The 18033-nt window shown below is 44.6% G+C and overlaps 1 protein-coding gene and 1 long non-coding RNA gene across 2 annotated transcripts; one reads left to right on the plus strand and one right to left on the minus strand.

Moving 5' to 3' along the window:
* Nucleotides 1-5508: 5508 nt before the first annotated feature.
* Nucleotides 5509-6475, minus strand: LOC119359734. The gene is made up of 3 exons (XR_005172643.1): nucleotides 6424-6475; nucleotides 6184-6331; nucleotides 5509-6107 (listed from the first exon to the last, which is right to left on the minus strand). It is a non-coding gene; the product is annotated as an uncharacterized LOC119359734 (long non-coding RNA).
* A 1921-nt stretch (nucleotides 6476-8396) lies between these two features.
* LOC119355869 lies at nucleotides 8397-12132 on the plus strand. The gene is made up of 2 exons (XM_037622753.1): nucleotides 8397-8627; nucleotides 11769-12132. Exons 1-2 carry the CDS (start codon nucleotides 8480-8482, stop codon nucleotides 11864-11866), a joined length of 246 nt encoding a protein of 81 aa, XP_037478650.1. The 5' UTR covers nucleotides 8397-8479; the 3' UTR covers nucleotides 11867-12132.
* The last annotated feature ends 5901 nt before the right edge of the window (nucleotides 12133-18033 follow it).

Below are 18033 nucleotides of genomic sequence, written 5' to 3' on the forward strand. Positions count from 1 at the left end.
TTGCAATGTCGAAGACAATCTGCACGCCGGACTTATCGTCATTGAAGCCTGGTTCGGGGGCTACTGAGGGAGTCCTGGATTAGGGGGTGTTCGGATAGCCGAACTATACCTTCAGTCGGACTCCTGGACTATGAAGATACAAGATTGAAGACTTCGTCCCGTGTCCGAAAGGGACTTTCCTTGACGTGGAAGGCAAGATTGGCGATATGGATGTTCAGATCTCCTACCATTGTAACCGACTCTATGTAACCCTAACCCTCTCCGGTGTCTATATAAACCGGAGGGTTTTAGTCCGTAGGACAACATACACATCAACAATCATACCATAGGCTAGCTTTTAGGGTTTAGCCTCTCCGATCTTGTGGTAGATCTACTCTTGTATTACCCATATCATCAATATTAATCAAGCAGGGCGTAGGGTTTTACCTCCATCAAGAGGGCCCGAACCTGGATAAAACTTCATGTCCCTTGCCTCCTGTTACCATCCGGCCTAGAGGCACAGTTCGGGACCCCCTACCCGAGATCCGCCGGTTTTGACACCAACACTCGTCCACATAGCAGTTGCCAGACGAGCCACCAACGACCACCGCTACCAACCACGGGTTCATCCAACCTGAACAAATTCAAGAATGGTACTCCCCAACAAAGAACAAGGCAAAACTTCCCACCTCACCAAGCCATACATGTCTGGCATGTCATAATTATTCACGTCATCTTTCTTAGACAAACCCATGGCATTACCTTGTCATCTCATGCATGTGGTATATAGGATTATCGTTGGTGGTACTCATTGATCGTTGGGATTTGGATTAAAGGGTGAAAATAAGAAATTGAGATGCCATGACATGCCGTATTCACTGTATGGCCTCCTTGAACCGGTTTTTGTCCGGATGGTCGGCCGGGAAATCGGTCTTGGCCAACCTCTGAGCAGTTGCGAGCATGTTCTTTGCCGGAGTGCGGTACGAGGAAGAGTTGTGTGATGCGGCGCTCCTCATGTCTTCCTTCATCCGCCTTGCCCTTCATCGCCAGCGCGACCTTACTTGTCGCGTGTATGGTCATCTTTGCCGCTGTGGCGGTCTTGAGTGAGGCCTGAATTGCTTCTATTTCCTGCTCAACAGCCTGGACTTGTTCCCATGTGTTGTACAGCTCGTCTGCCCCTGTGCTCCAGGCGGCGCTTCTCCTTCAAAGCATTGCCTACAGCCTCCAGGACGCGCATGCGAGCATGGTCGCGCCTCGGTCTACCCAGAAGTATGTCCAATGCCTTAATATCCCCGTTGGTTCCCCTGTCGGTGAGCTTGCTGGCATATGGGATATAAAAGGGATTGAAATATATGTATAGCTTGTGTCTAGGATCGTTTCTTTCTAAAGACACCAAAAATATCTCTCTCCTCCTGCATTATTCCATCTGAGTATGGTGCACCGGTACAAGGCAAATCATTGGGTGAGGCTTGAACCATCCAACCAATAACTCGGCCCACTTTACGAACAATGTTGGTACACCATCCCTCTCTATTTTAAAATTGAGCTCCTAATGCGGTATCTACGTTAAGCCACATCACTCTGAAAACAACACTAGTTGGATTATATCGCCTCAATCAGGTCTACAAGATCGTGATAGTTGGGGCCTATGAACTGTTGTGTTCTTTTGTCAAAATACACACCTCTTATTGAAAGGGTGTCTTTTTGTGAAAAAGACACATCCCATGGTGAAAAAAGCCTTTTCATAGGAAGTCACTCCCTTGATGAAAAGGCCTCTTGGTGGAAAGACACACCCCTTTGCTTGAAATGATTTATCTTCATAGTAAGACATATTAGAAAATAATGAAAAGAAGTATAATAAGTGTCGATCAACAAGTTTTTTACGGAACAAATTTATAACTTCCCAGAAGATTCAGCCATTGAATTTGTCTTAGCTATGCCAGAAAACTAATGTACCAAAAAATAATATGCATTACAACGACATTTGAACTTTGCTTACTGTATTTTGAAATAAAACTCACTAGAAAGAAATTCTCGTTAAATTCATCTCTTCTAATATACCAGAGCCTTTTCAACACCGTCAGATTCATCTCTGAGCAACCGGCGATCGCAAGGGGGCTGCGGGCCTGCCCCACCGTGCAGGCTTGCGGTGCACGTCAGGAGCCTGTGCTTGACCGAGATGACGCGAACCTCCAGCCACACTGCGCCTCCGTCGCGCTTCTCGTCGGCCATCTGCTCGGCCAACTCAGTCGGAAGGCCGACGCCTCCGCTCGCCGCGAAGATGGCCACCTGCCCGGTACTGTTGACCGGCACACAGAGCTCCTGCACGGCACCGGTGGCGAGCGGGACGCCCCGATACAGGACGACTGCTTCGCCGCCGACGCACTGCTCGTCGCGAATACCGGAGTCGATGCTCAGGGTGAGGTTGAACGCCCGGGGGACGCGGGAGTCGAGTCCGGCCGCGCCGTCCACGACGACTGATAGCTCGGGTAGCAGGCGAGAGAAGTCCGTGGTTTTAAGGTCGTACAAGCTTAAAACAGTCACGTCGATGAGTAGCGCGGCAGTCACAATGGCCAAAACGAAATCGGTAAGTGTGCCCTCGTAGAGGCGGCACGGCGGCGGAAGATGCTTGTCGCTCTTGTCGACTAGGAGCTTTTCCTCCATGGTCGTGGTCTCTCTCTCTATATATCTCTATCTACCTATCTCTTCGGTGCTGTATATAACACAAGGCAGTCCGGGCAGGCCAAGACACCAAGGTAACCAACCCAGGTTAATTAGGAAGCGTACATGGAGAGTTATCCTATTCATAGTAGGAAAACCTAGATCTTACTATCCGAGATCAAGAATTTGAATGCGACTCTGTTTTTTGGAGTCCCCTTTTATCTTTAAATTTGCAGGGGCATGGGAGATAGCATATTGTAACGGGTCCTATTGTAATCACGAAAACCTTGTGTTCCGTTTCGAAAAAAAAAACGAAAACCTTGTGCTGTGCAATGAACAGGCTGGAAGTGACATGGCGGTGGGTGATGCATGGATGCAGAGCGCGGTAGGGGATCAGCAGGTCGATGTGGATAACAAGCTGTTGTTCCACCAAGCAGGCTGGGTTGCAACTTTTGCAAGTGCACTAGCTAGTTCTACTTCTATGGCTAGGTGACATATACTCCACAGAGGCCGGCGGCCAGATGGCTCAAGTGCAGGGGGTAGCTTGGTGCGCATAGTTCTCCACGGGCTAGATCCTAGTTCATGCGATTCGATCTCCACAGGGTTAAGGTTACATCCTTCGCAATTCGCATGGAGCTCTACTGTCCTCCGCCAAGCGGCGCTGCCCGTCCGAAGAGTCTTCAGGCTCGAGTCTTGACCCAATTGCGGCACCGGATGATCAGCTTGATGAGAAGGCCGACAAGCTCTCGCAACCGAAATACACTATTTACAGTCCAGGACAGCTGTAGCAAGCAGGCAGCAAACACTTGGCATCAGTAAGTCAAATGCCACAAGCGAATGCATGGTAAGCGAGAGTAAGAGACAATACTGCACTATTTACTGTGTCCTGCTGCAGTAGATACTAATTAAGTGCTAAAAGTGGCTGACAAAATTAACCTTCCAGTAAAAATTCTTGTCGATGAATACCGCCCAGAATCTGCATCTTTCGCCTTGTTTTGTATATTGCTCCACACATATAACATTCAAGATCCAAAATATCTCGGGAAGCACCGCAGCGAGGGCAACGGTCAAGGCGAAATAGGATTACTCTGGCACCCACTGCCCCTGTCAAAGTTCATTGGAGCCAGAGACACATTACATAATTTGCTTATTTTATCTCGAGTAAATCACACAAACTATATATTGCCTCCGTTTCTAAACACGTGTCATTCTAGCATGACTCCGACCATGGAATATATGGACAATACTACATTATCCTTTTCAATTCACTCACTCATTGCTTTAGGATGTACTCTGTAAATGTGTGGAAACGACATCTCAAAAAAGTATGCTTTGGAGATGAATGAGGATGGTAATTTTATCTGTCTTGTTATGTACAAGGAATGCATAGAAGAGACCATATACTATGTACCCTATTTAATTAGCTAATTTTATAGCTGTGTTTGTATAACATTATAGTAATAGTCCATAATCGGAACTTACTAAGACTATAATTAGTCAGGAGTGAAGCAAGTACTTTTTATTGAAGCAAAGTGCACATATATATATTAGAATGGAAATTTGAAACTACTAGCATCACGTTAACTTACCATTGAGATCCTCCTGCATAGGTTGCCAGCAGCTGCTAACAAAATAGCCATCCAACCGGCCACTCGCAACCTATTCCAGCAGACTTCAACGGCCAATGTGAAGTTGGAGACCAATAAGCATACAATTGCACTGATCCCGAAGCAAAGCAAGGTCTGCAGAGAAGAACTAGTCTAATGACTACCACTTGACAATTAAATGAAATGAATCAACTATGCAATGCTATGGTATGCACGTACCTTCTGAAAGTCGATGAAGCATAGGTATATTAGCCAGACCATGTTGGATACAAGGGCAGCTCCTATCACAATCTTCATGCATAGGTCAGCTTCACGCCATGGGCAATTGTCTTTCTCTGGATCCGGCGGCCTATTGCTCCCACAGGTAAATGCATAAAAGTATATCCAAGCAATGGACGCCAACAAAGATAAAGCGAACCAGCTTATCAGCCAGCCGCTCACATGTACGCGGGACCCATCTTCATTACGTCTCCTGAGTCTAAAGACTCTCCAACTGCCAATCAACACATTGAAAGAAACTCAAGTAATTAACCAGAAAATAATCAATCCTGATAGATCTAGTTGAGATGTATGATATAACTAATAAATCATTATACCCCGGGGACACAAGAAGCCAGCAGACACAAACAAAACCTGTACGTGATACAAAGGTAGTGAAAGTCAATAGCCATCAAGATTGATACAAAGAACAATAATAACTACCAGTTCTTATATGAAAGAAACAGGTTCTATACCAGACAGCGTAAATCTCATCTCATATATCATAGTGCTTGCTAAAAGTGAAAAAGTCTTCTGTGGGCCCAATCAACGCTGACAAAAAAAACACAAAATCCATAATACCACAAAGATGTGAGTATCAGAATTACATCATCAAGCCCCTTAAAGGCTTAAACAACCACAAGGAACTCAATTGGTAAGCCAAAGTACGAAATTCGAAGTCTGGTCATACTAAGTGGGACAGAAAACAGATCTTTAGGAACTAAAATAAAAGGTATGTAGTTTTTTTTTCCTTAAAAAAAGTCTACAGTGAGCCTTTTTTTTTTCCTTTGAGTCTGATTCTTTTAGGGGATTTCTTAAATTCTGATGGGCAAACAAAATGGACAAGTTTGAAACCTTACCAACAAGATCCAATTTGAAAACAAACACGTGTACAGTAACATGCTATTATATCAAACATACAATTTGCACGAATCCAATAAGAAATATACTCAAAAGTAGAAATTGCAGAGAGTATCTTTATTGATTCATATAATAAGCAAAGTACAATTACACGAGAAAGTGAAATCTGAAGAAGAAATAAATTACAAGCACAATACTCTGTTCTCATTTACAATTCAAGCTCCTTTTGGAGACTGGATTTGCTATGAACATAGAACAAAAAAAACCTGGAAAGTTGCAGAATGAAAAGTGTCGATAAAGGTTTTCCATCTTCGTGATCTAAAGCTCTAATTCCTTCCACAAGTTGCCTTTCAAAAATATCCAGGAATTCGATAGTTAAAGTGGCAATCCAAGTTCCATTCTCTTTTACGATTCAAAGTCTCATGGAGATGTGATTTGTTTATCAACTTTCAAAACAGGAACTAGAAAGTTGATGAAATGATAAGCGCACATAAGTTTTCCATCCTCATGACCTAAAGTTCCACAAGTTGCCTTCCAAAAGTTTTGAGAATTTGACATTTGAACTGACATCCCGAGTTCCATTCTTGTTGTCTTTGAATAAGTCGTGAAAACACTTTGACAACAAATATTCTTGATGGCATTTTCGATATATCAAAAATTGCGACAACAAGAGTTCCATTCTCATTGTATACTGATCTTGGTTCAAATAACCGAGCTTAAAATATTCGATAGCATTCCAGCCTTCACAGTAAAAAACACAAAAGTCAATAAAAGAATATAGTATAAGAATAAAAGATAATGATCAAATTTTGCATACCCCAAACCTAAGGTTGTAGATTATGATCGAGTAGTGCTGTCCAAACGATCTGAGATGAAAGGACTCCTTGCGTGCTTATCAAGAGCAGCAGGAGGAAATAGATCTGGGATAGAGCGCAGATGTCTCAAGCGTTTTGTGACCAACAACACTAACAATGAAAAGCAAACCATGAGTAACAGACCAAATGCTGACAACAACAGACGAAATACAATTAGTCTTGTATTGAGCTAAAAGACAGACCTCAAACCTCAGGCCAGTATATTATATTCCTTCTATTGCAGGGACGCTGGCACAAAAGAGAGTATCCATAAGCAACAAGTCAAATTCTTAAAACAATAATATATACTCCCTCCGTTCCTAAATATTTGTCTTTTTAGGGATTTCAAATGGAATAGCACATATGGATGTATATAGACATATTTTAGAGTGTAGATTCACTCATTTTGCTCCGTATGTAGTCACTTGTTGAAATCTAGAAAGACAAATATTTAGGAACGGAGGTAGTACAAAGCAACACACAGTAGTAGCTCCAATACAAAGCAGCAACCATCACCGTAGAGTAGTCTTAATTACTACTTCCTCCGTTCACAACTATAAGATGTTATGGATATTTCAATATGGACTACATAAGTGAACAAACACACTAAAACGTGTCTACATACATCCGATTCAGAAAAAAGTTAGAACATCTTATATTTGTGAACAGAGGGATTATTTCTTTTACATGTCCTATTGGGATGCGTGTCTTTGACTCAGTTGTACCATCATGGAGTAACACGCTGCACAAGTATAATATATGCGGGGAGTAGATACACATAGTTCAGACAGCAATTCTAAACCTTACTGATTTCCAGAACACATACCGCAAGTTAAACTGTAACTCTGAAAATAAGCAGCTTGAGAAATGGAATTCTTGAACATCTCGGATAGAATACACTAGTTCAGGTTATAGCTTCACTTCATGCAAACACACAATATCTACAATGTCCTAATGCAACTCTGTGAGAAAGAGAAATTTATTACTAGCTGCATCAGAACTGAAGAACTGACTATTGACTAATGACTACTCTTAAGTAGTCTGAGCACTGTTCACGGCATAGACTAAGATCACAGGGATCAGGGGAAACCCGCTGCACTTCGTAAGCAACATGGGCATGAACTTGGTTGCAGCTAAAGCACTCCCTGACTGCGGTAAGTACATCACAGCAGGTTTTGTTAAAGAAAGTGCAGAAACATGTAAAAGTTGCAAGTATTTAGTCACTAAATTAGGCAATTTATTCTATCTATAATGAGCATCCGTGGAGGTCCATTTCGTGTAAAAACTAAAAGTAGTGCACTAGGGCCTGACGCCCCCGCACCTCCTGGCTCCTGCTTCTTCTTCCTCCCCCGCTCCTATTCCCCACCGACGACCACCGCGTCCTCTCGCCCACCACCGCCTCCCTTCTGCTCCAAGAAAACGAATGCACTAGGGCTTGACGCCTCCGCACCTCCTGGTTCCTCCCCCGCTCCTCTTACCCACCCACGCCCACCACCGCCTCCTTCTGCTGCGCACCCCCCTCCCCCCTCCCCTGCTTCCGCGCCGCTCGGACTCTCTCCACGAGCACAACCTCGATGATCTGCCGCCGCCGGCAGCGGCTCCGTCGGGTCGAACCGAACGTTCCATCGGTAGGTTTCCCCAGACAAAACGGAGAGAACGGAAGAGCAAGTACCTGCCAGAGCAGGCGGCGCTCGGCGCGGCGAGGGTGAGGGTCCGTGTCGGGGGCGGTCAGCGGGTCGTGTCCGCGGCTGAGGAAGGCGGGGGCGGCCGGCGGGTCGTCTCCGCGGCTGAGGAAGGCGGGTCGTCTCCGCCGCTGAGGAAGGCGGGTCGTCTGCGCGGCGCGGCGGCGAGGCAGACCCGAATGCGCGCGGCGCGTGGGCGTGGTATGCTATGGAGACGAGCCGTTGTGTTCCGCAATATACGTGGAGTTGCCTCTAGCTTGGGTCTGGGCCGGCCGATTAGAGGTCTGGGACTGGGTGGATCGGTCTGACTTGGGTCAATATTTTGCGTTCATGGGCCAACAAGTCAGCTGTACTTGGGCCGAGTCTCGCACATTTTCACTGGATCCCTAAAAAAAACACATCCTTGCTGGAAATCAGTGGATGGATGAGAGCCCTTAGATGCAGTTTGGATGGCAGATAGTGTGACTTGGCTCTGCCAAGTTAGAGAATCCTTCGTCCACTCGCAGTCGCACGCACGCACGCACGCACCAACTTCCCACGCCACAGCACACAGGCGGCGGCAGCGGCGGCGGCGGTGATGGGAGGCGAGGGCGCCAGTTCCAGCGGCGGGGGGTTCCGCGCCCGGATAGACCACTACCTGTACAGCGGCGAGAAGAAGCACGTAGTCGCAGGCATCGCCATCTTCGCCGCCATTTTCGGGGTGCCCTGGTACTTCATGACCCGAGGTATCGAATCCCTTCCTACACACAGAAAACCCCAATCCTTAGTCTCCCACCTCCTCTTGTTACCGTGATGATCTGTATGCAATTTGGAAGAGTCGGCGGATTCACCTAGGCGGGTCCTATTCCGCGTTCCTATCTGTTGTGCAGCTCTCGATGAGGGGAACTAGGGTTTGGTAGTTTCAGGCTTCGTAATTCGTGGTGCTGATGCTATCTCCTTTGTGCTTCTTGGATGGATTGGAACTCTGATAGTGAGGGGAAATGTTATAAAATATTCGTTTTGCGGCGATAGTCAAAGCTAGTGATGTTCTCGTTGATTTTGAGTTCTCTTCGGCCTTCGCATGCTCAAGATTGGGGCCATATGATTATGTTGCAGTGAAATCTGGATGGAATCATTTAATCCTAAGACTGATTTTCTGCAACTACAAACCTTCTTGGGATAAACATTTTTAATGCCTCCAGTTCTTTGTCCCTCTTAGGGACAGCGTTTTCATTCCTCTACATGCCATTTTCAGCTGTCAGTTTAGAAAAACAAAAGTACTCCCTCCGTTCACAAATATAAGATGTTCTACTAACTTTTTTGCGAATCAGTTGTATATAGACACATTTTAGTCCATATGTAGTCCATATTGAAATATCCAAAACATCTTACATTTGTGAACGGAGGGAGTAGGAAACTGCTGTTACTGGAGGTCGGTCCTATATGCATATGCCTTCCTGTTGGATGATAACACATATCATTTTTGCACTGTAGTTCAATCAGTCATAACATCTGAGGATTTATTTAGCATGAGGAGACAGTTTGACATAGAGAAAACATACTCCGCCTGTTCGTAAATAGATGATGGTTTGGAAATGGTTACAATCTGCCATATACAACTCTGACTGAGATTTTTCACATGAATATGATTCTTTAAAATTATTATGAGAAAATTTAGGGAAGTGTGACTGCATACACTGTAAGATGTTGTCTATTTAATGGAGGTAAGTATGTACTTGGGGATATTTCCTCAGGCTTGCACTTCAACCATGAAACAGAAAATTAGTTTTGTGGGCTCATCTTTGTCATTTTCACACATTTGGTTATCAATCAAGTAGAGTATGCATTGTTGTAAAATTACGCAGTACTACAAAATACTCCCTCCGTCCGGAAAAGTTTGTCCCTCAAATGGATGTATCTAGCATCAAGTTAGTGCTAGATACATCCATTTGTGACACAAGCTTGGGACAAGCTTTTTCGGACGGAGGGAGTATATAGGTGTGTACATTAGACACCTTGCTCGATTTGCCGTTGCGCCTTGGTTTTCATAACCTTGTATTGAAATCCACAACTTCCTTTAATATGTGGCCACAGGCATTCTGTGTACAGATGATTGAGCAATCAGGTCTGTTTTTCCTTGTAAATTATATGGTATGCCATAAACGTATAGCTTTACCATTAAATCATATGTGCATAGCATTGTTTATAAGGTGGTAAGGTGACCTAAGGTGAGCACCACCCGCTCTAGCGCCTAGATGACGCCTAAGCACCTAAGGCGGGCATATTTGTAAGCGCTGCCAGGGCGCCTAAGCGTCTAAGGCAGGACACCTTAAAAGCAATGACGCATAGGTAAGCACAAAGCTTATAGCAGGTTTTACCAATATAGCGTTATAGTATTATCAACTCTCCATCTCTTATGAACCATGTTATTTGGCACATTATATCAAGGGTTTAGTGACACAAGCTTCACATTCACATGGCACAGGACCAATGACAAGAAAAAATAGCATTGCTGTCTTCACCAAAATCATCCCTACGTTCTTTATCATCTACCTTGATTTCCACAAGTGCCATGGTGTGTAGTGTACATGCACCTGATAGGCAATTCATGCCCTATTCATTGTAAAAAAAGGGGGTCTAGTTTACAATTTTGATCACTTCTGGTGCAGCACAACGCAGTGTTTTCTGGTTGGAACAACGCATAACACTATCAAGTGTTCAAACAACTCTAGTTTGAATCTCTTGTAGGGTTGGAAGGTGCTGAAACGTAGATAGGATTATTCTGTTTCCTTTAAATAGTCTAGTCTGAGTAAGATTGGATATGCTATAGTCTAGATTGGATTATTGTTGTAGATCGGGTATGTTTCTATTGGATTTGAATGTGCTATTGTTGCTCTGTGTCTGGTAGGATTATGGTGGAAAGCGCAAAGATGTTTACATGTGTGGATTATTTTTTAGAACATGTAGTGCATTATGTCCGACTTATTTGTTTGACAGGCTCAGCCCTTGTATATTTAGGTGGTAGGCACAGTGACGATGCACTATTGGTGCCATATTTTGAGTATTAGTATATGTTGGAACAATATAAGAAGTGAGTTACATGCTTTGCTTTCTGGTTGCCATTATTGCATATATTGTTTTCTTTGTCTTGGTAAATACTTTAAGACTACATTCCTTAGCCTGGTCTCAAACATATTTTTTTTTGGGGGAGGGGGCATCTGTGGCGTGAGCTTATATTGTGGGGCGGAGGGAGTAGGTACGAATATAGCGAATAAAGTCTCCATTGAGGATGATAAACTGTCCCCAATTTCATCAATTTTGATCCAGGTCTATATGTGTGTGACTTCTTTTATGTTTTCAGTTTCTGACAATTGCTTAGTTTCTAGCGCATTCTGAAGGCACGATCAATGTTTAAATAGGAAAACCTGTTATAGGTTTGATTTCCATGTACTCACTGCAACTGGTCATTTTTATAGTTATTACTGAATGAAGTTTACCATCATGGCGATGAACTTGTGTGTACTGTGTTTACACGGTGTTAGGTGTAAACAGGGGAATTAAAAGCCTTCAGTTGATACTATAGCTATTTGATGCTTACCTGTCCCGTGATATTGGTATAGCTTTGAATTCATAGCATCATGGCACACATGCCTCTATATTTTTAGGTTGATTTTCTGCATTCATCACCACTAAAACATCAGGTGGGAGTATGATTTACAATCCAACTTGATCTTCCGAATGATGCTTTGGCCATCAGATCATTATTCTGCCTGCTTCAAAGCATTTTTTGTAGTTATATAGACCAACCAGGATGCTAGTACATTTTTCATTTACTCCTTTTGGTACTCGACAACTTACTTGATTGCAATATATCTCATCAATTGCAGGGGCAAAGCATGACTCTCATCAAGATTACGTGGAGCGAGCTAACAAGGCAAGGTCGGATAGGCTTTCTTCTGGACAGCCATCATCACTGAAAGAATAAAGCAGCTGTCTCGACCGGCCCCAGATTTGCCCAACCCCTGCATATGCAGTTTGCATTATGAATCTGAAGGCTTAATCTTGTGTCAAATAAACAGACCATCTCTGTTCCTGAATCTCAGAGTAGTGCTATTGTAATACAGTAATAGAAATTTTGTTCGCCGGAATCTCATAGTAGTGTCTTTGCTATTCTAGGAGGAGATGATGGACAAATCATGGTATTTTTGTCCCACGAATTGCAGTCCGGAGCCAACTCTTGTTTGTATTCCACTGGAGGAGAGTGTGCATGCTAATTTTTTGTTGACGTTACAGGCTGGTAGAGGAGTAGCGCACATCCTGCATGGTTTTGCAGGTGGAGACTGGAGAGGAAAGGGAGAATTTAGTAGAGTGAGGCGAGAAGGAGCCGCGCCTGTTGGTGGCGGCGGAGGGGATCGGAAAGAAGAAGAAAAATGGGATTGAGAGAGTGCTGTGAGTGGGTGGCATCTAGCGAAAATACAAAATTGCCCCTTGCCGAGGATGACATTGCGTGGCGCGCCACCGTGAAACGATCCCGTGCAATCGAGGTTGTCTAGAGCGTGATCTGAAGGCTCAAAGTGTCAAATGTCGGAGATGCCCCGTAAGTTTCAGTTGTCTATTTCCTTTTGGACGGGAACTTAATCTCAAATCTGAAATCAATAACATGTAGGTCAAATGCTCAGCCATATGTGATAATAAAGTAGTGATCTAAAACGTTTACATTAGTTTACATTCTTCGCTGCAAATCACTACAGGGAGAGTTGATAATACACCTGCCTACAAAGTGCATTTCAGAAGGAAAAATCCAACTTAAAAAGGTCCTGTGAAAGAAGTGCATGGAAACCAATCCGGAATGGGTAATGGTTTCAGACGGGCGACCAGCCACAGCTTTCGCTGGTCACCTCCTACCTGAGGCTATACTTGGCCATGGAAAACCCGACCCGAAAAAGCCCGGCCTAGGCCTAAGTTTTGAGCCCGAAGGCCGGGCTAGGCTTGGGCTTGGGCTTGGCATATTTGCGTTTTAGGGAAGAGGCCTGGACCGAGGCCCGACGGGCTTTTCTACCGATGGGCCAGGCATGGGCTTGAAATCTAGGCCTGGCGGCCGGGCCCGAGCCTATGTTTTTTGCTACGGGCTTTATAAGGCCCGACCCGACTTATGTCCACGTATACCTGAGGCGCGTCATTGAGTGGACCGGTGGCCCCTCTCCTGACGGCTTATCCCCTTTCCACCGCTTTTTGGGCCACTTGTTTGACGTGGGAGTAAATTGTACAAAACCATCACATTAAAGGCTAGATTACTAGAAAACACAAGTTTACATTTTCTTTTGGGCAGAAAACATTATGTCTACGGTAATATTTTTGCAAATAACATTGACCGGGACCTTTAGCTCGGTTAAGCGTATTTATTATAGATGGGGCCTGCCAGTCAGGCTGAAACCAATTTTTTTTTTCCTTTTCTCCTTCCAATGACAGGTGGACCCAGTAGGGCCACACATTACCAAACGTCGCCGTTAAATCTGAGACGTTAAGTGGTGCCACATCAACCTGCGGCGGGCCCCATCTGTCATATAGTAAGACGTTAATTTTAGATGTTTTTTGACTAATGTAAGATGCTTTTGACTCTAGTGTATTGTCAAAAATGTCTTATTGTCGAAAAATGTCTTATGTTATGGGACAAAGAGAGTAGTTTTCTTGTAACAAGCCTCGTAGCAGATGTTGGAGCTGTTTTATCTAAATAAAGCACCCCATGTACCCCTAAAGAAAAAGAGAAAAGTATGTTTTTGACCCCCCAAGTTTTCCAAAAGTATAGACTTGGTCCCTGAAGATTTTTTGATATACATTTGGTCCTTCAAGTCTCAAAACCGGATAAGTTTGGTCCAAAACCAGATTTTAAGCACATTGGCCGGGTTTGATTGATGAACCGTAAATTCAATTTAAAAAAAAACTCCAAAATTTTGTGGCAACCAAGATGCTTGGGTGCATGAAAATTTGTGTGGTGTTTCAACATCAGAGGAGCTCGTGGCAAAAACAAAAACTAATTTTAGCTAAAAAAAAAGGTAAATTTTGTCTTTTTTTTTGCTAGAGTTCCTCGGATGTTATTTGACCACAACAATTTACACGCACCAAGCGCGCCCAAGCATGCTGTCACAAAATTTCAGATTTTTTATTTTTTTGCTTTTTTTTAGATTTACTATTCATGATCAAACCTGGTCAACGTGGTCAAACCCTGGTAAGTGACCAAACTCTGGTTTTGAGTTAAACTTATCCGGTTTTGACACTTGAAGGACTAAATATATACCTAAAAATCTTAAGGAACCAAGTTTATACTTTTAGAAACTTGAGGGACAAGAACATACTTTTCTCAAAGAAAAATATGAAAAAAAAAAACAGCCCAGACGCATAAGCTGTGAATTCGTGCTGCACGCACGTACAGACAAGTCAAAACTCCTCGTCAGCCCTAGTCATGAAGTCGGTGAAGGCCCTGCACCGTGACGGCTGATGCAGCACCCGCGATGCAACCTTGCACCACAGCACGACGGGGCCACCTTGCTGTCCGACGCCGCTGCGGAACAGCTTGGCCTCCACCTCGAACTCCGCGGAGTCCCAGCGCAGCTCCGCCTCCACGCGCCTCCTCACGGCGTCCGCCACGCCTGCAGCTTTGCCGCCCAGCGCCGCCCGCCTCCACCTCCGCCGCGCTCTTCGCTCCGACCCTGAAGCCCGGCACACGGCCCTCCGCTACAGCGACGCCCGCGTAGGACACCACCACCTTCCCATCGCTGAAGCTGTTGTCCACCCACTTCGGCCGCCTGTTCTCCACGTGCAGGGTCACGTTGAACGCCAGGGCGCTGAGCCCCGCCGGCTGGCCGCGGCCGTCGATGCTGGTGAGCTCGAGGGAGTAGACGTCCCAGTAAGAACTCCTGAACGCGTTGATAAGGGCGAGCAGGAGCACGCCTGCACCTGTTCGATTTCAAAGCTTGTAAAGCGAAAAACACAGAAACCTGGAACCATATTGATGATTATTTACAGATGCAAAAAAGATGCTGCGAAGGAGAAGGGGGGGAACCGTACCAACTCCAATCACGAAGGAAAACCAGCTAAACCAGAAAACCTCTCCCCAGTGAACATGGGTCAATTCTTTCTCCATGCTTGATTGATTGTTGAGGCCGATCTGTCCCCCCAAGCAGATCAACTTATATTGCAGGAGCCAGCGACCGCCTTGTATATATACAAAAAAATATATTATGGAGGTGCGTGTACGTGCAAGAGTTGGGTTACAATTGGAGACCTCATATTTTGTCTCAATCAAACTCGTAACAATCCCCGCAGCAAAAAAAAAAACCCTCGTACCATCGATCTCTCTGCGCACTCGAACTGCGTGTGGCAGAAACTAACGCTAGACGCCGACGCACATGGCCGCCGGCCACGGCGGCGTCCGCCCGGCTGCACATCAGTGGTTATGGGATTCCAAATGATCATTTTCTACAAAGTCTGTTTACAGAGTAAATTACATAGAAGTATCATAATTAAGCCATTGGAAACAGATTGGTATTTACGTGTCAGTACCAAGATTGGGGCGAGCCGTTGCAAAAAAGACTAAAAGTGCGTTTTATACGTATTGACAGAAAAATTGACCGGTTGGGCCCGCCCGTCAGGCGCCACGCTGGCCAGTGCGCGCGTGCCCGCGCGCTGACTCGGACGAGCCCGGGTCGAGCCGTTTAGGGCGCGGCTGGTGCGGTCGAGCCACACCCCGCTCACTCCCCCCGCTCTGCTCTGCGTTCTTCTTCCTTCTCTCTGCCTCGCCGCCGCCTGCGCCCGCCCCCGCCGGCCGCCACACGAAGCTGCCGCAGCCATGGTTTTTGAAGACGAGAGCAGCGACGACAACTCAAGCCTCCACCGATGGGCTCAACCAGGTCAGTTACTCCATTGGAGCTAGGGTTAGGGCTAGGTTTAGGAAATTTTGGGGATTTTTCTGTGTAGGTGGTCTTTGGTGTGAGGATTTCGTTTGATTTGCTTTGTCCTCGTCCTCTGCACATGATGCTAACTTGGATTTTGCTTGGGCAGGTGCCTTTCTCTCTTGAGGACCCGGATTACAAGGGTCTTGAGCTAGATCTGATAGTGTTGTGCGAGAAGCATGGGAAGCCATCAGAGAGGCTTGTTGCATTTGAAGGAACAATGACTGGGAGAAGGTTCTTAGCATGTGCAGAGCCGGTATTTTTCTTGCCTTATTGATTATGCACAGGATATGTTCATTGGAAGTGACAGAGTCTTGTTTGCCAATTGTGATTCAGTTATGTGTATAGTAATTTTGTTAGTCATATATGCCATACTGTAGTTCTCATTGTAGGAATGGTGAATATTATGGTCAGTGGAGTGCATTTAGGCTAAATATAGGCTCAAGCATGCTCTGTTGTGTGCACATGAATGCTCTGTTGTGTGCACATGCTATTTATTTATGCTTGTATGCAATGTTGCTTAGTACTCACATTAGCCCCTCCATTAGCTGATGTGTGACTCTTAATAAGTAACTGTTGCTTACTGCTGACAGTAGGTACTGTCATTAGCTAGTTTGTTCCTGTAGGCTAATGTAGTATATTTAGCTAGGCTAATGTAGTCTGGTTTGATAACTCTTCATTCAGTGATTTCTATGTTCCATTTGTTAGTGATATATGGCAAAGTAGTTCACTGCTAGAGTGGTAGTGCAGATTGTAGGATTCCATTATATTAATGGCTAATTGTAAGTTGGTTATTATGCAAAGTTGAATGGAGTGTTACTCTGCTAATTATATACTGATCACCCTCTTACTTAGCATGAACTAACTGTTGCTTACTACTCATAGTAGTTGTATTGAACTAAATTTTGCCTTGTTATTTTTCCAGGAAGGTCAGAATTGTGGGTTTGTTCAGTGGGTTGATGAGCAGTGGCCCCCAAAAATGGAGAATGCATTGCTGAAGCTTTGGTCAATGGTTGAAGAGAGCAAGTCTGCTAGGGTGAATGATAATCTTCAAAGTGCTTTAACTATTCACCATTTGACAGAAGAAAAGAAGAAGCTGGATGCAGATTATGACAAGTTAGTGAAAGATGTGCATCAACTTGTGGACTTTCAGCAGGATAGGGTTGTGGATTTTAGTTATCTGCAGTCAGCTGTCACATATCAGCATGAATGCAGAGCTGAATTGGTGGCTCGTAAGAATACAGAAATGGCAAAGAAAGATGCAGCTACAGAGGAGCTTCAATAGAAGTATGAAATCCTGTGCAACCTGACAAGTGCTCAAGCAATTGCCATCCAAAATCTCAAGTTGAAGAATATGAAAGAGAAGGAATTGTTGAGTGAGGCTAGGATGAATTTGGAGTTGAAGAATGCAGAGTTCACAAAGTTTGAGGAGAAGCTCACCCAAGAGAAGCTAGAGTTGAAGTTCCAGGTTGCTGATCTGCTAAAGCTCAAGGAAAACCATAATGAAGAGAAGCAGATGCAAGAGTTTAAGATAACTGAGCTCATGAAGGCAGAGGAGAAGCTGAAGGAGAAGATCAAGGGGATCCAGGCCATCTTGGAGAACTGAACAAGATGAATTGAGATTAGTGGGCATTGCAGATCTTTTGGGAAGGATGGCTGTGCAATGACCTAGTAACTTAGAATTATGGTTGTGTGATGTATGGTTCTAGTACTAATTGTGAACTCTGGCTGTTTATCTACCTAGTAATATGCTATTCATCCTTTTGTGAGAAAAGGATGGATTGTGCATTTGAACTCCACTATGTAATGTGAACTCCAGTGATGCTTATGTTAGACTGAAAATGTTTACATACTGATGCTTATGTTATTCTGATGGTTAAATGCTTCTTAAATGCATATAGTTACATATGTTAGAGTGATTCTTAAATGCTTAAATGCATTTGCAAAAGGAATAGTTTGTTATGGTACAGTGATGCTTTAGGTGGTTTCGTCGACCCCGAGCCACCGTAGACCCTAGTTGATGGTTTTAGGTGGTTTCGTCGACCCGAAGCCACCCTAGACCCTAGTTGATGGCTTTAGGTGCTTTCATCGACCCCGAGCCACCCTAGACCCTAGTTGATGGCTTTAGGTGGTTCCGTCGACCCTCAGCCACAAAAACCCAAATTGATCGCTTTAGGTGGTTTCGTCGACCCCGAGCCACCAT

This window comes from Triticum dicoccoides, chromosome 2A (genome assembly GCF_002162155.2).
Source record: "Triticum dicoccoides isolate Atlit2015 ecotype Zavitan chromosome 2A, WEW_v2.0, whole genome shotgun sequence".
NCBI classification, from domain to species: Eukaryota; Viridiplantae; Streptophyta; class Magnoliopsida; order Poales; family Poaceae; genus Triticum; species Triticum dicoccoides.